The sequence below is a fragment of the Bos taurus genome, chromosome 24, assembly GCF_002263795.3.
Source record: "Bos taurus isolate L1 Dominette 01449 registration number 42190680 breed Hereford chromosome 24, ARS-UCD2.0, whole genome shotgun sequence".
NCBI lineage: Eukaryota > Metazoa > Chordata > Mammalia > Artiodactyla > Bovidae > Bos > Bos taurus.
In genome coordinates this window covers 50,413,984-50,440,922 of record NC_037351.1, presented here as the reverse complement: position 1 = coordinate 50,440,922, position 26,939 = coordinate 50,413,984, and the positions used below count along the sequence as shown (strand labels likewise).

General features: G+C 37.3%; 1 protein-coding gene across 5 annotated transcripts in view; it reads right to left on the bottom strand.

Annotated features, from left to right (window-relative positions):
• Window positions 1-26,939, bottom strand: part of ME2 (malic enzyme 2) — a 58,028-nt gene that overhangs the window by 20,110 nt on the left and 10,979 nt on the right. For 3 of the 5 annotated variants that reach the window (XM_024984204.2, XM_010818819.3, XM_024984205.2), the window contains 11 exons: window positions 19,594-19,727; window positions 16,844-16,993; window positions 16,345-16,413; window positions 14,377-14,452; window positions 12,590-12,751; window positions 12,187-12,290; window positions 9,478-9,587; window positions 9,283-9,380; window positions 8,872-8,985; window positions 6,388-6,502; window positions 3,739-3,881 (listed from right to left, as the gene is read on the bottom strand). In XM_024984204.2, coding sequence (XP_024839972.1) covers window positions 3,739-3,881; window positions 6,388-6,502; window positions 8,872-8,985; window positions 9,283-9,380; window positions 9,478-9,587; window positions 12,187-12,290; window positions 12,590-12,751; window positions 14,377-14,452; window positions 16,345-16,413; window positions 16,844-16,993; window positions 19,594-19,727 — 1,275 coding nt within the window. 5 annotated transcript variants of the gene reach the window in all.

Here is a 26,939-nt window from a genome sequence, read left to right as displayed (position 1 = left end):
TTTGCAACTGAGAACTAACGGAATAGAGTATACCAAACCAGTCTCTTTGGGGAGTTGTCACTCATTCAGTGTACATCTTAAAAAATAAAATTCTTAAATGTTTGAACAGTCTTCTACTGATACGCCCAAAACATTTAAGTTTTTTATATTTTGGAAATGCCAAGGCCCATAATACATGTAGTATACGTACCAAACAGGCATTGTATAAGACTAATTGATAATTTGGGGGATGATAACCTTTAGTTTTGATTAAAGTGAAACAGGAGAGTAAAAAGCTGGCTTAAAACTCAACATTCAAAAAACTAAGATCATGGCATCTGGTCCCATCACTTCATGGCAAATAGATGAGGAAACAATGGAAACAGTGACAGGCTTCATTTTTGGGGGCTCCAAAATCACTGCAGATGGTGAATGGAGCCATGAAATTAAAAGACGCTTGCTCCTTGGAAGAAAAGTTACGACCAATCTAGAAAAAGCAGAGACATTACTTTGCCAACAAACGTCCGTCTAGTCAAGGCTATGGTTTTTCCAGTAGTCATGTATAGATGTGAGAGTTGGACTATAAAGAAAGCTGAACGCCAAAAAAGTGATGCTTTTGAATTGTGGTGTTGGAGAAGACTCTTGAGAGTCCCTTGGACTACAAGGAGATCCAACCAGTCCATCCTAAAGGAGATCAGTCCTGGGTGTTCATTCGAAGGACTGATGCTGAAGCTGAAACTCCAATACTTTGGCCACCTGATGCAAAGAGCTGACTCATTGGAAAAGACCCTGATACTGGGAAAGATTGAAGGCAGGAGGAGAAGGAGACGACAGAGGATAAGACGGTTGAATGTCCATCACTTGATGGACGTGAGTTTGGGTAAACTCCGGGAGTTGGTGATAGACAGGGAAGCCTGGCATACTGCAGTCCATGGGGTCACAAAAAGTTGGGCATGACTGAGCAAACCAGTGGTCATGTATGGATGTGAGAGTTGGACTGTGAAGAAAGCCGAGTGCCAAAGAATTGATGCTTTTGAACTGTGGTGTTGAAGACTCTTGAGAGTCCCTTGGACTGCAAGGAGATCCAACCAGTCCATTCTGAAGGAGATCAGCCCTGGCATTTCTTTGGAAGGAATGATGCTAAAGCTGAAACTCCAGTACTTTGGCCACCTCATGCGAAGAGTTGACTCATTGGAAAAGACTCTGATGCTGGGAGGGATTGGGGGGATTGGGGGCAGGAGGAGAAGGGAACAACAGAGGAGGAGATGGCTGGATGGCATCACTGACTCGATGGACATGAGTCTGAGTGAACTCCGGGAGTTGGTGATGGACAGGGAGGCCTGGTGTGCTGCGATTCATGGGGTTGCAAAGAGTCGGACATGACTGAGCGACTGAAGTGAACTGAACTGAGGAAATGAACTGAACTGAACCAAAATGGCAATATAGACTCAGAAGGAATTTTGAGAGAATATATGTGTCAAAATAAAATTTATAACAACGAGAAATATAATGCTAAATATATCAAAAGCATGAATATGAAGTTCGGAAAGTTCTGAGACAGAGTTCTACTTTGCGAATAGTCTTCTAGGTTGCTTCACACCAATTCTCCCTTTGGTAACAGTGAGAAAAACTCTATAAAATATATTAAACATATGTTTCAAGGAAATAGGAGTGCAACCTAGATAGGGAGGGCTTGGAGGTAGAGATGGTCAAGATTCAAAAAATGAGGAGAACAAGACATTCGAACTCAGCATTTGAAGCTCTCCTCCTTCAGGTGAGTGATTTCAAAAGGAAAATCTGTGGCTGAGAGCCTGAACAGCAAAAGTGTCACGAGTCCCATGATGATGGAAAAAAGGTAGTTTATAGACCACTAGGGGTAGGGGTGAGGTGCCAATAAATACTCCAGGGTTTTTGACTTATACTCCAGAGAAAAGGTTAACTGTGAACACAGATGAGGCCTCTCATGGACTACATCCTGATGAACTTACGGGGGATTACCCCAGAAAGAGGGCTTCCCAAGTGACTTGGTGGTAAAGAATCTGCCTGCCAAGCAGGAGACACAGGAGAAACATGTTCACTTCCTGGTTCAGGAAGATCTCCTGGAGAAGGAAATGGCTACCCACTCCACTACTCTTGCCTGGAGAATCCCCTGGACAGAGGAGCCTGGTAGGCCACAGCCCAGGGGGTCACAAAGAACCGGACATGACTTAGTGACTAAACCACCAACCACCACCACCCCAGTCTCCAGAAGGATAGGTAAAGTCGCCGTGGAGGAAGCTAACTTCATCTTGAGCCTCAAATTATTGCTACAGTTCTTTATCTGCACTACCTAGCAGTCAACAAAGAAGTGAAAAGCAAAAGTCGGCTTACGAAGACAAGAACTGGATAACCAAGAAGAAAACAAAACACATAATGAAATGGATTGATAGCAAGATATTTGTTACTATCAGATACTTACTTTAATTATAATTCATGTATTCAAGAAATTAAATGCCAAGACAAAATTTTAGTAGAGAACCAAGAGCTATACAAAAGCATCAAATAAACATTCAAAAATTGTTAAAACTGTGAAGTGTGATAGGCCATGCACCTAGAGCCTGTGCTCCACGAGAGAGGCCACAGCAATGAGAAGCCCGCACACCGCAAGTAGCTCCCAATTGCCACAACCAGAGAAAGCCCATGAGCTGCAATGAAGACCCAACACAACCAAAAATAAAGAAATAATCACAATTAAAAATAAATAAATAAAAAAACCTGTGAGGTGTGATGATGATACTGTGATTATATTTTTAAAAGAATTCTTAACTTTTGAGAGATATACTGTAATATTAATAATAAAATGATACACCTGAATCTGGCTTCCTAATCTAAGGTGAGTAGGATGTCAAAGAAACAAGACTGGCAATAAGCTGACCACTTCTGAAGCAGAATATTGGTACATGATGGGATTCCCCAGTGGTTCACTGGTAAAGAATCCACCTACAATGCAGGAGACCTGGGTTCAATCCCTGGGTCGGGAAGATCCCCTGGAGAAGGGAACCCACTCCAGTATTCTTGCCTGGAAAATCCCATGGACAGAGGAGCCTGGCTGTCTACAGTTCATGGGGTCACAAAGGATTTAGATATGACTTAGCAACTAAATAACAAAAACATTGGTACACGGGAGTTAAATTGTATCATTCTTTCTACTTTTGTATATACCTCAAATTTTCCATAATAAAACAACTTTTAATAGAGATAGAACACTAAAAATTAAGACATATGAATTATTCTTAAGGCCATGTGTCAATAATTACTGCTATATATCACTGTTAAACAAGGTTTTAAAAATCACTTCCTGAACAGTAAGGATTTACTGTATAGCAAAGGGAACTACATTTGATATCTTGTAAAAACCTAAAATGGAAAAGAATACAAAAAACTGAAAAAAGAAAAAAAAAAAAAACCCAAATCACTTTGCTGTATACTTGAAACTAACACAATATTGTACCCAAATTAAAAAGAAAAAACCTACTTCCTAGAGCCTCTTAAAGGTCACTTGCAAAAACAATACAGAAAGGGATTACATTGTGGAGATTACAACTATATCCCTGTGGAATAGGAGGGGAAAATCCAACTGTTCCAATGGTATATAAGCAGATATTTATAACTGGAATATAAACCAGTGGCAGTGGCAAAGAATTCAAAAGAACTAAAATTTAAACTCTCCTTAATAGAGGGAAAATAATAGACATAACCATTTCATATTGTTGTTAATACCTCTGTAAGCGTGTATGCTTCTTCAGCTGTGCACTCAGCCTGTGCCGTAGGATTACTTAATGCAAATATTATAGGCCTTTCATTGATTTCAGCCATTGCTTTGATTACACCAGGAGTGAAAAGTCGGCCAGCTCCTGCAACTCCTATCATAAGTAAAGGGGGGAAAAAAAAGCAACTTCATTACAAGTAAAATACAGCATTCCCATCAACAGCATTTCTACAATAGGTTTAACATAACAAAAGCACAGGCAAACTCCCATTACAAAGATACAATTTTGCATTGCTAAGATAATTCCAATCTTACATCTGAAAAGAGAAACAATAAAAACACTAAAATTTCTACTTAAATATTTATTATCTACCCCAGACATAGTAAATTGTGAGCAAAAAAAAAAAAAAGAGTATAAGACAACCTCCAGGGAATTCCCTGACAGTCCAGTGGTTAGGATTCTATGCTCCCAAATGCAGAGGGCACAGGTTTGATCCCTGGTCAGGGAACTAAGATTCTGCATGCTACATGGTGCAACAGGGAAAAGAAAAAAAAGACTACTTCCATCATGTAATTGTTGTCTAATAAGCACAGAGCTTCAGCTTTAAAAGGTGAAGAGTTCCGCAAACTGGCTGTACAATGTGAATGCATTTAACACTACCTCATTGTATACTTTTAAATGGGTATGATGGCAAATTTTAAGTTATATATATTTTACCACAATTAAAATTCTTTTTTAAATGAAAAAGTTGCATCTCTAAATGTTAACTTGTTATACTCTGTGGTACTCATTATAAAATAATAGGAGTTTAGAAGGGAAAAAAAGATCTTCTTGACTATAGTCATCCACTTTCTTGATAGAGATCAGTTTAATGAACTTTTAGTAAGCTCTGACAATGTCTCAGACACTGTATGTAGGTCACTGGGATATAAAAGTGAGTATAATGCAGGCAGCTTAGGAGTTGAGAGAGAAAACAACAGAGTAAAGAGAAAACCAGAAGACCAGTCCCGGGCGCTCAGTGTGCAGCGCACAGAGGCATGGCTGAAAGAAGAACTCAGCCCAGAGTGGGAACTGGGATGACAAGGAACGCCTCAGCTGAACGCTTACGTAGTTCATCCAATGAAAAGACTTACATTCAACAGTCAAAGAAAGTTTAAATTCCATTTTATAAACTGACATGTAATAAAGAGAAATACTGATCTGGAGACCAGAATTTTAGTGCTTCCTCTGTCACTCCTGGCTATATGAGATACTCACAACATCTCAGGCAAGTTGTTTAATAACTCTGCGCTTGTTTTCCTCATGTGAAAAAGGAATGTATACTCAGTGTTTTCCCATGTGGTCACATGGGGTATGTGGACATATTCTTAGGAATCCATGAGTTCTAAAAGAATGAAACATTTTTTTTCTCATTTCCTTCATCCTCCAGGGCCGGAGTCAATGGACAGATTCTTAGGTTTCCATCTTGAGTCAACCCACCCCAGTATTCTTGCCTGGGAAATCCTATAGACAGAGGAGCCTGGTGAGCTATAGTCTTGTGGGGGTCACAAAAGAATAGGACATGACTTAGCAACTAAACAACAAAAAATTGAGTTCTGAGAGAAATGCACTCACAATCTTAAAGATTACTTCCCACTCTAAAAAATTGTGAGTTTCAATTAGTAAAGAACCTAATACAGATATCCTTTTCCTAACCATAAAAACTGTTGGTGACTTAAAACAGTTTACTATTTAAAATTCCATAGGGCTCCTCCAAGAAATTGGTAAAATATAAGAAAAATGATACATATATATATGTGTGTGTGTGTGTATATATATGATATATATATGTGTGTGTATATATATATATGATGTATATATATATATGATACATATATAAAATGATATATATATATACAAATCTTATTATAGCTGTATAGGAAATGAAATAGTCCCTCTTTTAAATACTCTTTACATTTTCTGTTAATGCTATGTTACACAGTCTGATGACAGCTATTAAATGCCTGACTCTTAAAACATACCAAAAGCTTTCAGCTTTGTTGTCAATGAAAATCTTTGACTCTGCAAGGGATTTTCTTGGTACAGTCTGTCAAATAACCTTGGTCTTTTTCAGGTTTTGAGCCCACCAGTCATACCAACTCTAAAAGCAAAGCATGAGCAATCACACAGCTTCTAGAAGTTAAAAGTACAAGCAACATCTGTTAATAGAACTGTATACACTGTACCTAAAAGCTATCACATACAACACAGGGAACACAGCCAACATTTTTAATAACTATGAATGGAGTACAACCTTTAAAATTTGTGAATCACTACACTGTACAGCTGTCACTTATATGATACTCCACATCAAGTATACTTCAGTTAAAAAAAAAAAGCTATCACATCTATAGTGACCTAAATGGGAAGGAAATCCAAAAAGAGGGGGAATATAGGCATACATATAGCTGATTCACTTTGCTGTACAGCAGAAGCCAATGCATCATTGTAAAGCGACTATACTCCAATAAAGATCAATTTAAAAACAAAGCTATCACAGAAACATATATGCTCAAAGCTAGGTAAAATATGTCATTTCACTTTTAGTAATCCTGCATGCAAGTTAGGCCTGGCATTATACAGGTAAGTAACAGAATGACTTGGCAACAACTTTACTCACCAATTATAGCTGAAGGCTTAAGTATATTTACTGCCTCTTCAAAAGTATCAGGTAGGCTCTCTGGAGCTGAGTGAGCAAATGCTTCCTGATGACTTTCTATTTTAGCTTTCCGCCCCTGAATTTTTAGATAAAATACAATTTTTTAGTAAATGTTTATTGAGGATTAGTTGAGAAGACATCATTATAAGTCACATATTGTTACTACAGTAAGAATGTTTCTTTTTCATTTACATTTCTCTTCAACTCATTATCTTCCAATTCTTTCTTCATACTGCCCATAAACCCAAATATAAAACATGCATCAAATTCCATTATAACCAAAAATTTATAATCCCTTTCAAAAACTCATTTACTCTGTGAAGTCTTCCTAAATCCAACAGGGCACAAAGGCATACAATTCCTTATGTGAGCTAGCTGCATTTTAGAGCTTAGAATTTCATATTTCAGAAATGTCTTATGATAATATATTATAAGTGCTAGTTGCTCAGTCGTGTCTGACTCTGCGATCCCATGGACTATAGCCCACCAAGCTCCTCTGTCCATGGGATTCTCCAGGCAAGAATACTAGGGTGTGTAATTTATCACAAACACTCTCTCAGTGGGCACTCCACAACTGAACGGAAGTTATGAATAGTCACATCAAGTACAAAAGGTGAAAATTAGAAATATCATCTTTGGTCTTGCTACTAAAGTTAGCATATAATTTCAGGTCTGTCAGATTTATTACCAAATGAATTTCAGGAAAAACTCAGGGATTTCAGAATTTTAGATAGACATTATGGACTTATACTACCAAGAGTTCAGGAAAGGGGAATTCTGGTTTAAAAGAGCTGAATGAAGTAATATGCTTTCCTCACCAAATCCCAGGTCAAAACCCATTAAAAATAAACTCCTTAGTAGTGTCACAAGTGTGGGAGATATACCACTGACATGTTAGAACAGTGATTAATTTCTCAATAGTTTAAAGCAAACAAAAACATGTTGAATGCAAAAACCAACCAGGATGACAAATTCATATCCTTATTTCGGCAAAAGAAAAGACCTCCCTCGGCAAAGGTGATTTTTTACATCAGAGTTCCAGACAAGCCCCAGCTTGTCTGTGATGACAAGCAGGGGCCTGGAAAAGCAAAACTCCATCATCACTTGGCTGGGGAATTAACTAAAAGACTGAAATACAGCCTCAGTAGATCCAAGTTCTCAGAACAGTGGCTTCACATGCTTGCTCCCAAGAAGACCACATCTCTTCCATGAGGACTTCAATCGGAAACTCTCAAAGTCTCAAAAAAGAGGACAGTGTTTTGAGTCCCAAGAAGAGATACAAAGCCTAAAACTCATGCTAAAGGAAAAACATACCCTGAACTTGCAGATGCACATACATCATCCTAGACTTGATTACTGCAAACATGATAAAGAACCAAAACATTTATGAAAACAAACATCACAAACAGAAGCACCAAACTCATTGTGTACTAGCAAAAATATATACACTCTCCAATGGTCTTCCAGGTACAAGGTCTCAATAATCCTTGCATCTGACATACAAGTAAATATGGCAGTTATAGCTTTGGGAGGAGGCACAGTTGAATGACTAACAGCATAGGATTCATAGTCAAAGCTACTTGGGTGGAATTCCACCTCCATGACTTACAAGCTTGGAAAAATGACCTGACCTTTTTAAACCTCTTCCCTCATTTGTAAAATTTCAAAAAATGTTTGATAAGATCAAATGAGATTGGGAAAAAAAAGGTTAAATAAGTTAATCACAATGTGTGATACACTTTTTAAATACTTAAGTAATTATTTAAAATTTAAACATTCAAGATTTTTCATTCATATACTTCAGTTTTTTATTTCATTTTTTGTACTAATAGAATACTGTTACTAATTAAGAAAAGATTTCAGGAACTAGAGCAAAGTAAATGATATAAGCTTGCTCCAAAGATGTAAATGACAAGTAGTTTATAAATATCAATAAACACCACAGAAATATAACAGCATTGTGTACTGCATAAGCTCAACTATGAAACAGTTTACCTATTCTTTGATGTGTTACACAGTATAGGATACAAGGCATTTCTTGAGCTATTAGAAATGGCGATCAATGATAGGAAGGTGGGCAAGAATAAAGGATACCAAGTTGACCTGGGATAAACCTATCATCCATCATTTCACCTTAGGAATACATGCCTTTTTCTGGGGAAAAGGTCCATAAATTTCTATTAGGTTGCTACAAGAGATTGTGATCTCCAAAGAGTTAAAGGATTTCTGTTCAAATGATCAGATGTCCTGCTAACAATTTAATTAGGAACTTCTGACTTCCCATTAAAAGCCATTAGGTTTAAAAGAGTCAGGAGTCAGAAAACAAAGCAAGAAAGAATACATCTGGTGCCAACATAGACATTATGATTTGAATATGAAAAGAAAACTCTAAAAATATCATTATAACAACATACTTTTGCTTCTCCAAGGTTTAGAATACCTTACCTTAAATAATAAACCAAACTTGTCAACCATCCAAATTTTCTTTCGTGCCTCTTCTTCTGAGAGGCCATTTTCAACCATAGCCATAACTATCAGATTTGCAATTCCAAGAGCAGCCTGTCCAACAAAACAGAAATTTCAAAAACAAAGATTAGAGTGTGATGCGATATTATAAGTTACTTTATATATGAGAATTATAATGGTATGAGAAATACTGGATCTATTCTTCCCTTATGAAGCACACAAAACTTGATTCTTTGTGATATTTTTCCGAAGATTTTAAATTACCTATTTCACAACAGAGATCCTGAATTTATGCCCTCTATCTCAACAAAATTAGACGTTCATTATGCCCCATTTTCCAGTCTAAAGCACAGTGTTGGTTTTCAAACTTAAAAGCTCACAGAAACTTACCTCTCCTGCTCCAAGAAATAAGATTCTATGATCTGAGATCGGTTTCCCAATGACTTTTTGCGCGGCAAGCAGACCGGCCAGAGCCACCGCAGCCGTCCCTGTAAGACAGGCAAAACATGGTACAGTGAAAAATGGGCACACTACAAAAAAGGTTTAAGCAGGAATAAAAAACCTAAGTTTTTGTTTTTGCTTTACCTTGAATATCATCGTTGAAGGTACAGTATTTTTCTCGGTATTTTCTCAAGAACCTGAATGCATTATGATTTCCAAAGTCTTCAAACTGAATAAGTGTGTTCTGTCCATATCTAAAAAACAGCAAAGCCCGTTATGGTTGTGATGAAATACCACTTTTAAACATTTTTAAAATAATATACTAAGTTAGTTCACTTAAGGCCACACTAACAATTTTTAGAGTCTGTGAAAGACTAGACTCAACATATAGAAAAATCTATTATTCAGAAAAATTTATGGGATGGTTAAAATGAATGTAGCACCATGATGGACCAAAGGGATACTAATCTGTACAAACTATTTTCAAGTGCCAAAGACTGTATAGTCCATGCAGTTGCAAAGAGTTGGACACGACTGAGTTACTTTCACTTTTCACTTTCAGGGGGGTGCCCAGAACATATATACACAAATAACTTCCTAAAAAGGAAGAGATTTCTGTCTCTGAGTCTCAAAAAGTATGTGTTTGATATGTGAATTTTCATTACGTTCACAGTTAACAGCAACACAGTAAAGTATATATTAAATAAGCAGTTAAAAAAAAAACTGCTGTATGAGTTCACTGGCTTTCAAAAAAAGATATCAGTCATCTTGGTGAGGTAAAGTATGGGGAGGCATGAAAGGAGGTGGAACTTTATTTGGGTTCCAAAAGAACAGAAAGTAAAGTGGTAGGAAGAAATACAAGGTCTATTTTGCTGTTCCTGAATTTTCAAATCTGGCTACATATTTCAGAGTTTATATAAAAGTATAAGGGAGAAGTTGGTTAAGGGAGGTTAGAGCCAGATAAGGGAGAATTCTGAAAGCAAAACTGGGGAAGGGGACTTTTTTCTGTGTCTGATATAGAATCACTGAAGGCTTGAGAAGGGAAAAATTCATCTAAGACTCCCTGGAGGAAGGATAAAGCTGCCAGTGAGGCGTAGCACATATCAAATGCACAGAGAGATGAGAAAGAAGGGAAAATAATCAGGAAGGTACTGAGGCACAAAAACAAGAAGACGTGAAGCGGAAGCCACAGGAAGTGAAAGGGATAATTATGAGACATCAGAATGAACAAACAGAACTTGATGATGAGGACCAGACCTGGGAAGAGGGAAAAGCAACTGAAATGCCAAGGCAGCCTGGATGACTAAAAAGGGGAAGGGGAAGAGGTGGCAATGTCTGGGATGATAAAAAGTTTAGTTTTAGATATGGCAACAACTTTGACTCTGAAAAGGAGTTAATTTTTAGGATCGTCCATGTACCAGTAATCTAAAAGGTAGGGCAGGAAAGCTTCCTGGGCAGTCCAGTGTTTAAGATTTCATGCTTCCACTGCAAGGGGCACAGGTCTGAGCCCTGGCTGGGGCACTAAGATCCTGTATGCCACCAGGGGCAGCCAGGGAAAAAAAAAAAAAAGGTAGCGCAGGGCTAGATCATAAAATGTTTGGACTTTACCCTTCAGCAATAGGAAATTAAGCCAAAGAATGACATAACAAACAGTATGTCAGTAGTTTAAAAACAGTTTTTAAAAGTCTAATCTGGTGGTAAGGTGGAGAGGAAACAGTGAGGAGAAAAGCTAGAGGAAGATTCTGAAGAATCCAAAAGAGACATGAGGATCTGCAAAGAGGCTGTGGCAATGGAAAAGAAAAGATGCATTTCTGAGGCTTGTACGGGGTAGTACCAACTGGATGTGAGGACTGAATGACACTATATGGGTTTGACAGAAGAGAAGGAAGAGTCAAAGATTAGACAAGATCAAAGGTTTGGTGATGAGGGTACATGCTACTGCTATTAACAGAGGCTAGATTTATTAAAGATAGGCAACAGGTAAAGCGTCTGTCTGCAGTGCGGGAGACCTGGGTTCGATCCCTGAGTAGGGAAGATCCCCTGGAGAAGGAAATGGCAACCTAGTCCAGTAGTCTTGCCTGGAAAATCCCATGGACAGAGGAGCCCGGTAGGCTATAGTCCATGGGGTTGCAAAGAGTCGACATGACTGAGCAACTTCACTTTCACTTTCAGACAATTTAGAAAGGGAAGGAGATAGCAACAAAACCTCTAGAGGGAGGATTCCAGCTATTGGAAATGCAAGCCTCAGAGGAAGGTGGGACTACAGAGATAGGTTTTCATGGGCTGAGAGTCACAAGCATAAAAGTCACAGGCTACATGACTCAAAAGAGGAAAGAACTATATACTCACCCACATTTACCAGAAGAGAACAAGAAAAAAATCAGTGGAGATGACAAAGGAAACAAAAACGGCTGGAGAAAGATTAAGTCAGGAAAGTCTTTTAGTTCAAGAGAAGAGAAAATTTCAAGGATGTAGCAGTGGAAAACCTGGTCAGATGCTGCAGACAGGAGGAGAGAAAAGACCAAAATTTAAAATATGAAAGCTGCACAAGAATTTCACTGAAATGGTGAAGTGAGCCTGGATGCTGAGGGTTGAAAGAACTGCACAGTGAAGGTATTACTTAGGAGCAGTGAGTACAGACTTCAAGATTTCAGTGTGCTCAGGATGTCAGATAACTGAGGAAAGCAAAGCAGAAAGCATTACTACCACATATCAGTACATCACACTGGGTAGGAAAGAACCAAAGTTCTCAAACGTTTAATCTCCTCTATCTTCACAAAAGATAAAGGAAAACAAAACAGTGGTTCTATTTTTTTAAGACGCTTTCATATACTCAAACTTTAGAAAAAATACCTGTCAGTAATGGCCTTCATAAACTCATCAATTAGGTCATCGTAACGCTGTGATCGATCTCTTTTCTGATATAAACCCATATAAAATGGATCCTTTAAGAGGGCCTATAAAACAGAACAAACATAAATGTGAAGTTTTTTATTACATAACCAATGTAAACATATTCTGTAAAACAGAAACTGTAAAGTATAAAAAAATTAATAATTATTATAACAATATAACTATATTGCTCTTCTTAAAAAAACTTTTAATAGTATTAATCTATTGTTATTCATATAGATATTAAAAGAGGTTTAAGAAAAAGGCTAACATCTAATCACAGAATTTTCTCTTCTTATCTTTAAAAGAGGGATGCAATAAAGCTGTGGGAGAAGGATCAGAGAGGGAAAGTAATTTTACTCACCGGATTATCAGTTCCTACGTCAATACACACAGGCAGACATCTATCAGGCCGTATTCCCGCACAAGCTGTATACAAACAAAGTTTTCCTACTGGAATTCCCATTCCATAGACACCCAGATCTCCAAGACCTAGAATTCTCTCTCCATCAGTCACCACGACAGCCTTAATCACAAAAAAAATACCAATTAAAAGTTTTCCAAAATGGAGCACTAAACAAAAGCATTTTTAAAAAAGACTCTCTTCATCACAAAATAGCACGTATTCTATTATTCCATTCACATGAATACGTAAATCTACAGAGAAAGAAAGTACATTAGTGGTTGTCTAGGGCTGGGGAGAAGGGAATGACCACTAATGGGTACAGGGCTTTTCTGGCGGGTGGGGATGAGGGAGCTGTGATGAAAGTCTTCTAAATTATAATGGCTGTACAATTCCAAATATACTACAAATTACTGAATTTACATTTTAAGCTGGTGAATTGCATTGTCTGTGCATCATATCTCAGAAAAGCTATTAAATAAAAAAGAAATTAAAAAAATATTTTCTTCACATATTTTCACTCTCACTTTAAAAAATAAAATTGTTTCTTAACTAACTTTTAAAATAAACCACCCAAGAATATTTAAAATTCGAGGATTTCTAGACTCTAGATGTAAAAAGGAGAATTAACTAGATTTGATTTCTTTGTCTCTGGTTTAGGAGTAAAATGCTTCTGACTAGAAAGTGTTAAATGTTAGTCGCTCAGTCGTGTCCATGTGATCCCATGGACTATAGCCCACCAGGCTCCTCTGTCCTTGGAATTCTCCAGGCAAGAATCTGGAGTGGTTTGCCATTTCCTTCTCCAGGAAATAACCTGGACATCCTGCATTGCAAGCAGATTCTTTATTGTCTGAATTACCAGGGAAGCCCCCTGACTAGAGGATCAACTTAAATATGTTCAAATGACTAAACAGGGTAGGGAGGAACAAACTGCTGATAAGGATTAATCCTAAGAGAAAAATAAGTGAAGTCCTCAGTCGTGTCCGACTCTTTGCGACTCTATGGACTGTAGCCCAATAGGCTTCTCTGTCCATGGGATTCTCCAGGCAAAAATACTGGAGTGTGTTGCCATCTGGAGTTTAGAAATCACATGCTACTCCAAACAACAACCGAAGCCAAACAAGAAAAATCTCAGCAATGGTGAAAAAAATGTAAAATAAAAAATATACCTACAAAGTTTTAAGATGATACTATGAACTTAATGATCTGACTGAATTTTTTCTAGGCTCTTTGAACAAATGATAATTCAAAGATTATTTTGGTGAGGAAGACACGCAACAAAGGCAATCAAGATTACTGCCTATAATAAACACAAAAGCCTACAAAAAGATCTTAAATAAGTCCTTAGTTTTTGTTTTGTGAAAGACAGCCAGATTGATTAAGAATCTAAATCTACCTTGGATTTATAAGAAAAAAGACATAATGAATCCTCCTCATCACCCACCAGAATAGAAGTTTTTAGGGCATTTTAATGTATTTTCTTTACCTAGAACAATATTAATTGAAGGCAGGAGGTACCAGTGGTACTGAAGTGAGCAGGCTCACCTTACTGCAATTGCTTTCCCACGGCAAACTCTATACCATCCCCTTTTGTAAAGACAATCATGTTTTTCTCAGAGCACTAAATCTGCATGTATGTAAGTATAAAGTAAAACAGAGCAACAATGAAAAAAACTGTTCTTGGAAATTGAGAGGTAACTTACATAGGAAGAAAAAACATTGTGAAAGGAAGGTTGTGCTATTAGTACCTTAACATGATTTTCTGGCCAGTTATCCACAATTGATCTAACATGACCTCTGTCTGAGATTGAAATAAATAATCCCCTGCAACAGAACAAAAACACCTTTGCATTTCATGACAGTTTTTGGTTTTTTTCTAAGTTTTTGTTCATAATTGGAATATTTAGATATTTTAATAAAAACATCAAGACACAGTGTAGTTTCTAAGCAGATCTAAGTAACACTGGTTTATTTTCAAATATTTTCAGCTACTTGAAGCTGTAATTGCATTGTTCACACAGTAGCTGCAACAAAGATTCTTATTAAATGATGCAATCATTTTACCCAAGAAGAAATGTATCCATATCTCCTGCTCAAATAAACTCAATATACCTCCATAAAATACCTCCAAAAATCAATATAAAGACATCCCATCAATGCAACAGAACATGAAACCACTAAGTAAACTACTGTTAAAAGTCACTGGAGTTTGAAATCTGAAGAAGCAGGAAGGGAGAGAAGAAAACTACAGTAATCTCAAATAAAAAATACATCCTTGCAGCATTAGGAAAAAGGAAAAAGTTATTCTAAATACAGTATATTGTTATCCAATTGAGATAATCAATCCAGGTTTCAAAAAAAGAAGAGAGAAGGGAAAGAGAGAGAAAGAAACATAGGTTCTGGACAACAGGGAAAGTAGAAATGAGGGCCAATAGGTTCTTATATTTAACTTTCTCATTGATATCTTTAAAAAAATTTTTTTTATTGAAGTATAGCTGATTCACAATGTTGTGTTAATTTCTGCTGTACATCAGTGATTCAGTTTTATATATATATATATATATACACACACATATATATACATACACACACATTCTTTTTGATATTCTTTTCCATTATGGCTTATCACAGAACACTAAATATAGTCCCCTTGGCCATACAGTAGGATCTTGTTTATCCATTCTTCTCATTGACATCTTAACTCTGGCATTACTATCCTAGCTCAAAGCAGTTTAAACAGTTTCTCAACCATAACTACCTAGTACAGTAGAATCATCTGATGAGCTTTTTAAAAATTCCAGGGTTCTACCCCAGAGATTCCGATTTAACTGGCCTGGAGTTAACCAACCAAGACTCACCGACCATCTCCTATGTAAAAAAAAAAAACCCACTGTCACTGCATAAATGATACATACTATCTGCCCTCATCCAAAAGCTCTTTATGTTTCATGTGAGTTCTTAATTCTGGTGCACAACAAAATCACACCAGGAGCTTTAATGAAACAGTAGTACCTGGGCCCAACTCTACACTAAAGGAATCAGAACCTCTGTGTGTATGGTGGAGGGGAGCAGGGCATCAGGATCCTTTTGTTTTCCCTTTATCTTCCCTTTATCTGAACTGAGAAATACTACTACTCTAAGAGAAAATGAAACGATAAAAGAGCTGAAGAGCTGGGCCATATCACAGAAATGTTTAGACACATTAACTGATAGCACAGAACAGACAGTGTTTTCAAAAGTGTCTTCCGGGGAATACCTGTAACACCATCACCGACGGTGTTCATTACAATCCGGACCTCCAGACCTTTCTCTGTTTCATCAGAATCTTGGGAATAGGAAGGAGAGGAAAAGTTGGCAAGGATCAACACTAAGTAAGTCCCACAGATGTTTCCATATGCATGTTAAAGTTTGAGAGCCACCAGACTAGAGGAGAGGAGACTGAGGACAAATGCTGTCACACGGTGTTTGAATTTCTACATTTGTATCAGTATGTAAGCAGGACATTGGAAAGATATAAGGATGGTGGGAAATGACTACAGGTTAGAGGAACAAGACAAGAAAACTCAAATTAAGTAAAAATAGCACTTACACAACACTTAAAAGTTTATAAAGAACTGTCATATCAGTTTCCCCATCTGACCTTCTCAGCAGCTCTTTTAAAGGTACTGAAATCCCTATTTTATGATAAATGGATTCAGAGGGATAAAGTAACTTACTTACTCAAAGGCTTGAGCCAACACTCATCCCAGCATCCTTTCCACTTAAAATATTTGGAAGTGCTTGAACTATGTGAAATTAAAATTTGTGTAAGATCATAAAAATCAACAAGCAATAGAAATAAAACTGATAAAAAATGAGATTTACTCTCTTAGTCAGCCAGATTGTCAAAAAGTTTTATGATTATTCTGCAGAATATGCTACCAAAATGGAGAATACTTATTTTTTCGGTACAAAAATGCACAATTTCTCTAACAATCAAAACTTAAAGAAGGTTAGGAATGAATGATGCTATTTCCACAAAATGAAGAATATGACATATTAGATTTTTATGAATCCCTTTCTGTCCAAATTAAGTTTTTGTGGAAGGGAAAAGTTTTTAAGGAAGGGAACTGTGGTTGGATAAGACTGCAACACAAAAAATAGAAATGTAATCGGTGCTGGTTTTTTTCCTATATAATAGTTAATTTGCAAAAATATTTTAAAAATAAGCCTTACTTAGGTCTTCTAAAGATGTGTCCATACTGGGAGCAGGCAAGGCCAACTGTTGGTGTATACACAATTGGCATTAGAGTTTCAATATCATCTTGCAGTATTCTGTAAAACAATTTCTCATTTCTTTCTTGTATTCCCATTATATAGATGTATCTGAAATTGAGCACAGTAAATAATGTCTACATCAGACAGCATTAAAGATTTTAGCCTTTGAAATGAAATTTAAACATGTACAATTGAGGATCCCCTCCCCCTGGAAAACAAAACCCTATATATCCTTATGTAATACCCAGGATTAAAAAATAAAAATGCACTTAAATGGTAGATGATGATGATGAAAAGAATCAGAAGCAACAGCTAACCTTTACTGAGCCCTGTGAGTCAGGCTCTGAACCAGGCACTGGAAATGCAAAAATTACCATGAGGCCCCCACCCTTAGGGGCTTCCCTAGTAATTTAGCCGGTAAAGAATCTGACTGCAATGCAGGAGACCTGGGTTCAATCCCTGGGTTGGGAAGATTCCCCTTGAGAAGGATATGGCAACCCACTCCAGTATTCCTGCCTGGAGAATCCCAGGGACAGAGGAGCCTGGTGGGCTACAGTCTAAGGGATCGCAGAGTCGGCCACGACTGAGCAACTAAACCACCACCTCACCCTTAAGGAGCTAATCTTCAAGGTGATTGACATGTAAACAAGAAAACAAAATAAAGTGCATTCATTCAAATATTCACTAAATACTAAATATGTGCCAGGCACTATCGTAAACTCCAGAGATGTAAGAAGTGCCACTGTTCTCGTGGAGTTTATAATCCAGGAAACTTAGAAGCATTTTAAGTCTATTATAGTGCACAGAAGCAGCATGAAGGACGCAATGGTTAATTCATATAAAACTATAAATAACAGCTTTTAAAGAATAAAGTTTAGAAAATAGGGAGATGTTGGGCTGAAAAATCAATTATCACCTTGAATTAAACATAAAATAGACTCGTTTTTTCCTCTCTTTTGTTCCTCCTCCTGCTACCATCTGATCAAATGGGAATCCATCTGGAGTCCATTCCTGAATTCTTCCTCTCCCACCCTCCCCAATCCCAACCTAATAAATCCACAGGTCCTACAGAGACTATCTGCTAAATACCTTTCACACAGTTGTTTCCTCCCTTTCTAACAAGTCTCTATACAAACAACTTCCCCTGCTCCAATCTATTCTCTTAAAAACATACCTCTGATCAGTTCTCTTCTCCTTGAATGGCTTTCAAACACCAGTTTTATTAGCCGTAAGCTCTTAAAATAGTTAAGTAGATTTCCCTGACTACTTTCCAGCCTCGTCTTTGTACTGAACTTGCTTCAGTTTCTCAAACGCACCAGAACTCTCACCTTGGCACTGCAGCACACGACGACGCACCTGCTGCCTGGAACACCCTCTACTCAGGCAGAGTCCTCTCTACTCATGCTCTCCAAACGCAGCGGAGGTGGCGCACTCTCTGCTGTCTTTTTCGGTCATTCCCATCCCCCACCACACATACATACATTTTAGATTTTCCGATTTTCAGGTCCCATAACACCCTACTCCTTCTGTGACCCTCACACCACTTTTTGACTTTCTTTCCCCTCTGTGATGAGTGAGAGACTATACACACACACGTACATATGTACGTACGTACATATATGCGCTTTCCCGGTGGCTTGGACGGTAACGATTCCAGCAATGTAGGAGACTGGGGTTGGGAAGGTTCCTCTGGAGAAGGAATGCTACCCACTCCAGGATTCCTGCCTAGATAATCCTATGAACAGAGGAGCCTGGTGGGATACAGTCCATGGGGTCACACAAAGAATTGGACATGACTGAGTGACTAAGCACAGCACACACGTGTGTACGTATGTATATGTGTGTAGTCTCTCACTCATTACTCTCACTCACTCACTCATTTGACATTATGCCCCATAATGTCAAAGAAACCAGTCTCACTTGTCACCAATATCCAATAATCCCCTATGCTTTACAAACCAAATGAATATTTTAGTCCTATAGTCAGACTGATCCCTTTACCCAAAATACCCTGCCCTTCTTTCTCATTTTGCCTGCTCCCTGTAACATACTGTTTCAAATTCAACTAAAGCATCACTTCCTCCAGGAAGTGCTTTCCCAGGCTGCAGAAGGCATCCGTCTTCATGCTTTCAGAATGTACTCTGCACGTCCCTCTTCCTCGCTGTCCTGCACACTGCAGTACAGCTACAATGATGGTCATAGCATAACTCCGTATGGATGAGCTCCTAGAAGGCAGGCTGTGAGTTACCAGGGTGGCCATACATTCCAGTTTGCCTGGGACAGTTTCATTTACCTCTTTTTCACTCCCCAAAGTGTCTTGGATTGGATGATATATTATATGGCCACCCTGTCTATTACTCATTTTATATCCTCAGTGGCTAGCAACAGCACACAAAGTAGGTGATCAATAAAAGCTGAACAGAACGGGTGTCTCTGCTTCTACCATTCAATTCAAACCTTAAAGCTCTGTGATTTTAACTATAAAAAACTGATTCCTGCTGAATTTTACTACAGTGAAAATAAGGGAATTATTCACTGAAGTGAAGGAAATATAATCATTATAAAATAAATCAACTAAAATACAAGTTTCATTATGAGACTTATTTCTCATGCATACATAATACATACATAATACATAATAGTACTCCCAATTTTTTTGATCAAAACATCAATTAAAAAAAAAAACTAAACGTCTAATCAACTCTCACTTTTCCAAAGGGCCATTCAACTTTTTCAAGTTTCTATGGAACCGTAAGGCTTGAATATCTTGTGTCTCTATTTTGGGAGGTAGAAGTCCTTGAAGACCAAGCATTTGTCTTTCCTGTAATGTGAACGCCATCCCCTAAAAAGGAAAAAAATAAAAGAATTAAAAATTATTAATTACAGGGGTAACAAATGTAATGTAACCTACCAAATGTAATTTAAACATAAAAAGATCAGCCAGATAACATTTTGGCCCCGACTTTCAAAAATTTGTAAGATTGATCATATCTAGTACTGGTAAGAATATAGTAAAAGAATTACTCTCATACCACTGCTGGGAATATAAATTGCTCTAGGCTTTTTGAAAGCCAATTTTAAAGTATTCTTAGATTTTTTTTTTAATGCACATATTTTATTTTTTTAACTGAAGTATAATTGACTTACAATATGTTAGTTTCCAGTATACAACATAGTGATTCAATTTCTTTAAACTCCATTTAAAATTATTATAAAACAATGACTATATTTCCCTGAGCTGTACAATATATCCTTGTAGCTTATTTATTGTATACAAAGTAGTTGTATCTCTTAATTCTCTATCCCTACCTTGTCCCTCTCCCTTTGCCTCTCCTTACTGGTAACCACTAATTTGTCCTCAATATCTGTGAGTCTGTTTTGTTACATCCATTTACTTGTTTTATTGTTTAGATTCCACACATAAGTGATATCATACAGCATTTGTCTTTGACTTACTTCACTAAGCATAATACTCTAGGTCAATCCATACTGTTGCAAATGGCAGAATTTCATTCTTTTCTGACAGCTGTGTGCTATCCCATTGTTAGTGTGTGTGTGTGTGTGTGTGTGTGTGTGTATCTTCTTCATCCATTTATCTGTTGATGGACACTGAGATTGCTTCCCTATCTTGAATGCACATATAGCAATTCTACTTCTACCTAGTTATTCTAGAGAAATATTCATAAACAAAGAGGTACATACGAAGAGATTAGTTGTAGCACTGTTTCTAGTTCTCCAGTCTATTTCAAACTAAAAGTCCATCAATTATGGAAGAATTACGAACCTATGACACTTCCATACAGATAAACATATCTGTATATGTTGTTAAGTGTATAGTGGAAAGACCTGCCAGATACACAGTTAGGAAAAAAAGTTAACTTGAAAATCAAAACAAACTCCCTATTTTATGTTTAGAAAATCCCCATAAACTACATGTTATATACAGATGCACACACATATTAAAAATGAAAGCAACAGACAGTTTGAAAGAATACAAACCAAACTAAGAGGTTACCATGACTAGACAGGAATGAGGTTGAACAGAGGGAAGAGGGAAGAAGAAATGACACTTAAGACAAATTAACCTATGTAATAAACTTTTTCAATTTCTGGTATTCAGCTATGGGTTAAATTTTTTGTTATCAAAGAGATGTCAGTGACTTCTAAAAAAATATTTTCCTTCATAAAAGCAACAAGAACCCTGGCCAAAAGTTCAGAATTCCGGAAACTAACCAAAGGTTTCAGCAATTGGAGATCATTTATTCAAGAAAAACTGCTGAATTTCAGTAAGAACAGAAAGCTTCATGGCATTTTAACTTTCCTTCTTCCTATTCTCCCCTCCCCAGCTCCACAGTAACCTTGAAAAAGCAAACACTGTGAAGCAGTCACTTTGAAAATTAGAGCTTGGCTGTCATTGGAGAAAGGCAGGAAGGGTCGGAGATTCTTCTAAAGCCCAGTATCCAGGTAACTGTCATTGTTAGACCTGAAGACCCTATCTACAAGGCTGTCTTTATTTGACCTGACTTGCAGCTCGGGCAGTGTGAATAGCCTTCTCCCCCAGCCCCCAGAACAGTTTGTTGTAAACAATCAGAGGTAATTATTTAACGCAGCATCTCCCCAAGGCAGTAGATAACATATGGGGCAAACAGGTTAACCAAAAAACAGAAAAGGAAAACTGAAAAGTTCAGGGGGATCTTTGAAAAGCTGAGACATATTCTTAAGAACCTAGAGGGTCATATGCATAGCTGTAAGCATGTCCAGGAAAGACTTGAGCCACCTCTGGCTAGCCTTGAGGCTCTGTGTAAACAGGAAGTGAAGGCTGACACATAGTTGTAAACTGCTTCTGTGCTGTGCTAAGTCACCTCAGTTCAGGTCGGTTCAGTTCAGTCACTCAGTCGTGTCAGACTCTTTGTGACCCCATGAATTGCAGCACGCCAGGCCTCCCTGTCTGTCACCATCTCCCGGAGTTCACTCAAACTCATGTCCATCAAGTCAGTGATGCCATCCAGCCATCTCATCCTCTGTTGTCCCCTTTTCCTCCTGCCCCCAATCCCTCCCAGCATCAGAGTCTTTTCCAATGAGTCAACTCTTTGCATGAAGTGGCCAAACTACTGGAGTTTCAGCTTTAACATCATTTCTTCCAAAGAACACCCAGGGCTCATCTCCTTTAGAATGGACTGTTTGGATCTCCTTGCAGTCCAAGGGACTCTCAAGAATCTTCTCCAACACCACAGTTCAGAGAAGTCATCTCAGTGGTATCCAACTTTTTGTGACCCCATGGACTGTAGCCCACCAGGCTCCTCTGTCCATAGGATTCTCCAGGCAAGAATACTGGAGTGGGTTGCCATGCCCTCCTCCAGGGGATCCTCCCAATCCAGGGATCGAACCTGGTTGTTTCCTGCATTGGCAGGTGAGTTCTTTACCACCAGCGCCACCTGGGAAGCCCTGTAAACTGCTTAGCTGAGTACTAAAGGCACGCCCCAGGCTTCCCAGGTCGCTCAAGTGGTAAAGAATCTGTCTGCCAATGCAGGAGATGCAAGAGACACTGGTTTCATCCCTGGGTCGGGAAAATCCCCTGGAAGAGTCTCCTTGGGGTACCCTCCCCTTGCCTTAATAAAGTCCTACAGACAGAGAAGCCTGGAAGGCTACAGTCCATGCGGTCGCAGAGGGTCGGACACAACTGAGAATGCAAGAAAGAAAATTAAAGGCACACCCCCACAGATACACAGAGCTCCTTGGCAAAGAATGGTTCCAGGTATTTAAGTTTCTGCTTAATCATTCCCTGATTACTAAGTTAACAAAGCAGAGATTGCAGTAGGCAAATATAACAAGAAGAAAGAATTCAGAAATGATACTAAATAGACAACAGCAACACTACAAACCCTGGGAGGAATGACTATTCAACAAAAAATCATAAAGGCAAACAAACAAAAAACACACGAAGTCTGACTCGTATATAAGAAAAAAGGGCAGTTAATTGAAATTGCCCCCAAGGAAGTCCAAATATTGTACTTACTAGACAAAGATTTTTAATTAGTTGTTCTAGTTTTTATCTAGTTGTTTCCCAGATAAATAAGTTGGAATTAACACACTACTATATATAAAGTAGATAAACAACAAGGACATACTGTATAGCACAGGGAACTATAAGGAAAAAGAGTTTGGAAAAGTATATATATGTGTGCATAACATGAATTACTTTGCTATACACCTGAAACACTGTAAATCAATTATACTTCAATAAAAAAAGAAAAAAGTTAGTTACTCTAAATACATCAAAAAAACTAAAAAACACCATTGTCTAACAAACTATGGGAAGAATGAGAATAACCTCCCACTAACCAGAAAATATTGATAAGCAGAGAAGCTATAAAAAGGGACCAAACAAATTCTCAAATTGGTATACAACTGAAATAAAAATTTCATTAAAGAGGTTCAATAAGCAGATTTGAGTGGTAGAAGAAAAAAAATCATTAAACATGGGTCAACTGAGATAATCCAGTCTGAGAAAGGAAAAATATGGAATAAATATGAACAGACCTGAAAGATACCATCAAGAGCGCCAACATATACATAACAGGAGTACCAGAGGTGAGGAGAGAAAAGGATAAAAAATAATTGAAAAAATAATGGGCAAAAACTTCCCAAATTTTATGAAAAGCATTAATCCACACATTCAAGAAGCCCAATAGCTCCAATCAAGAAAAACACAAAGAGCTCTACCCCAGACACATCCTATTCAAACTGTCAAAAGCCAGAGACAAAAGGAGAAATCTGAAAGCAAAGAGAAGTGACTCATCACATGCAGGGGATTCTGAAAAAGAGTAACAGCTAAGTTATCAGAAACCACGGAAGCCATAGGCGGTGCTGAAGGAAAAATCAACTGTCAACCAAGAACTTCCTAATTCTACAAACTATCTTTCAAAAATGAAGAAATTAAGACATTCCCAGATAAATAAAAACAGAGAATCCATTGTTAACAGACCTGTCTCACAAGAAATACTGAAGGGGATCCTTCAGGCCTAAATGGAAGACACAAGACAGTAACTCAAATCCATGCAAAGAAATAAAGAACATGGGTGAGATGACTGCATAATATAAAAAACAGTGCAAATATATTTTTTGTAGGTTTCTGCCTCTTACTCAATTTAAAAGACAATTATGTAAGATAATAACTATACATCTGTGTTGATGGTTATGCAATGTATAAAATATAATTTGTACAAAAAAGCAGCACAAAAGGAGATAGACCTCTACAGGAGCAAAGTTCTGGTGAACTATTTAATTCAACTAGTATCAAACTGAACTAGACTGTGATAAAGACAGTAACTGTAGTCCCCAGGGCAAACCACTGAGAAAAGAACTCAGAAATAGGCAGTAAAAGACAAGGGAATTTAAATAGTATAATGGAAAACATTTAACACAAGGAACAGAAACCACATAAGACTTTTAAAACAAATAGCAAAATAGCAGACATAAATCATACCCTACTAGACATTATATTAATGTAGATGGATGAAATTCTAAAATTAAAAGGGCTGGCAGAACTGATAAAATAACATGATCCAATTACATGCTGACTACAAGAGACACATGTTGATTCAAAGATACAAATAGGTGTAAAGTAAAAGAATGGAAAAAGATTCAGGATGCCAACAGTAACCAAAACAGAGCTGGAAGAGGTACGTTAGTAACAGAGAAGACAGACTTTGAAACAAACATTACTAGAGGAGGACCTTTTGCTGAAAGGGTCACTCCAGTTAAGAAGATACACGCCATTAAGTATATAAACATACTTGTAAGATAACAAAAGAGGGCCAAATACATGAAGCAAAACTGACAGAATTAGGGAGAAAGATAATTCAACAAGCTGAAAATGTCAGTATCTCAGTTTCAATAATGGAGAAGACAACTAGACAGAAAATCAACAAGGAAAAAGAAGACTTGAAGAGCACCATAAACCAACTAGACCCAGCAGATGCTCCTTCATCAGAAGCAGGATATACATTCTTTTCATCTGCACAAGGAATGTTCTCCTTGTACAGATAGACAGACCCTTTGTCAGGCCATACAACAAGTCTCAATAAATTTAAAAGGTTTTAAGTCTTCCGAAGTATGATCTCCAACCACAGTGTAACAAGATTAGAAATTAAAAATAAAGGGAAAAAAATAAATAAAAATAAACAGATATTTGGGGAATCTTAATACAGTCCTATAAAAAGCAAGTGGGCAGAGAAGAAAGCACAGGCAAATTAGAATATACCTTAAGATGAATTAAAACACACACACCAAACCTTATAGGATACAGTGAAAATAATTTTAAGAGGGAAATTTGTAGCTGTAGATGTAGCGGAAAGAAGCAGAATGATCTCAAATCAATTACTTAATCTTTTACTTTAAGAAACTGGGTGGCGGGGGAGGAGAACAAACTAAACCTGAAGCGAAAAGGAAGGAAATAATAAACATTAGAGTGAAAATAAATAGAAAACAGAAAAAAAAAACTGAAAAATTAAAAATTAAACCAAAAGTTAGTTCTCTGGAAAAGACCTTATAAAACTGTTGAACCTTTAGAATGAAAAAAAAAAAAAAAGTCAAATCACTAAATTCTTTGTGTGTCATGTTCCTCTTTATAAGATTTTATCTAAGACTGGGAAATGTAAAGGGGTTAAAACCCTGAGTTTTTATGTAGTTTTAAATGAACTGTGTAGTTCATTTAATAAGCTACACAGTTCATTTAAAAATGCTTATCCTATTGCTAAAGATAAATGAGTTGGCCACACAAGGTTTTACTGCCTATCTCCTACCTTAAATCTGTCCCTAGATTTAAGGGACACTCAAAACCATTATTTATAATGCGCAGGAGAAATCAAAATGGTTATTAAAGAAATAATTTTACGTATTGAGCATTTATAATAAAAGTTGATAAAATTCTTAAATTGCTGGCCCGGAGTTAGTAAGTGAACGTGACATAGTCTAAAACGGATGCCCTGAAAGCAGAAACAACCTTCCTCTCACCTGCCCTTCTACTCTTTTCTGTCTTCCATCACCACTTGTTTCACAAACCTGTCTTCTGCTCGTGGACACAACAATGCCCTCCTGATGTACACAGAAGTGCACCCACTTTAGCTGATCCTGAGTTATCTTCCTTCAGACACAATATTGATAAAAATCCCTTAACTAGACTCTTCATTGTGCAGGTAAGCATACTAGGGGGAAAAGAAAAGGCCTCTTCTATTTCTTTCCGTCCAAGTACAGTGAGAATGAATGATCCATCAGGGATTAGGAAATTATAGAACATTTATTCATTTATTTATAAAAGCAATAAAATGACTAAATATACTGCATCTGGCCAAAACTCTTGACCTATCTGCTATTCTTGGATTTTTTTTTTTTTTAAGCTAGAACTAGTTCATTTAAAAATGCTTATCCTATTGCTAAAGATAAATGAGTTGGCCACACAAGGTTTTACTGCCTATCTCCTACCTTAAATCTGTCCCTAGATTTAAGGGACACTCAAAACCATTATTTATAATGCGCAGGAGAAATCAAAATGGTTATTAAAGAAATAATTTTACGTATTGAGCATTTATAATAAAAGTTGATAAAATTCTTAAATTGCTGGCCCGGAGTTAGTAAGTGAACGTGACATAGTCTAAAACGGATGCCCTGAAAGCAGAAACAACCTTCCTCTCACCTGCCCTTCTACTCTTTTCTGTCTTCCATCACCACTTGTTTCACAAACCTGTCTTCTGCTCGTGGACACAACAATGCCCTCCTGATGTACACAGAAGTGCACCCACTTTAGCTGATCCTGAGTTATCTTCCTTCAGACACAATATTGATAAAAATCCCTTAACTAGACTCTTCATTGTGCAGGTAAGCATACTAGGGGGAAAAGAAAAGGCCTCTTCTATTTCTTTCCGTCCAAGTACAGTGAGAATGAATGATCCATCAGGGATTAGGAAATTATAGAACATTTATTCATTTATTTATAAAAGCAATAAAATGACTAAATATACTGCATCTGGCCAAAACTCTTGACCTATCTGCTATT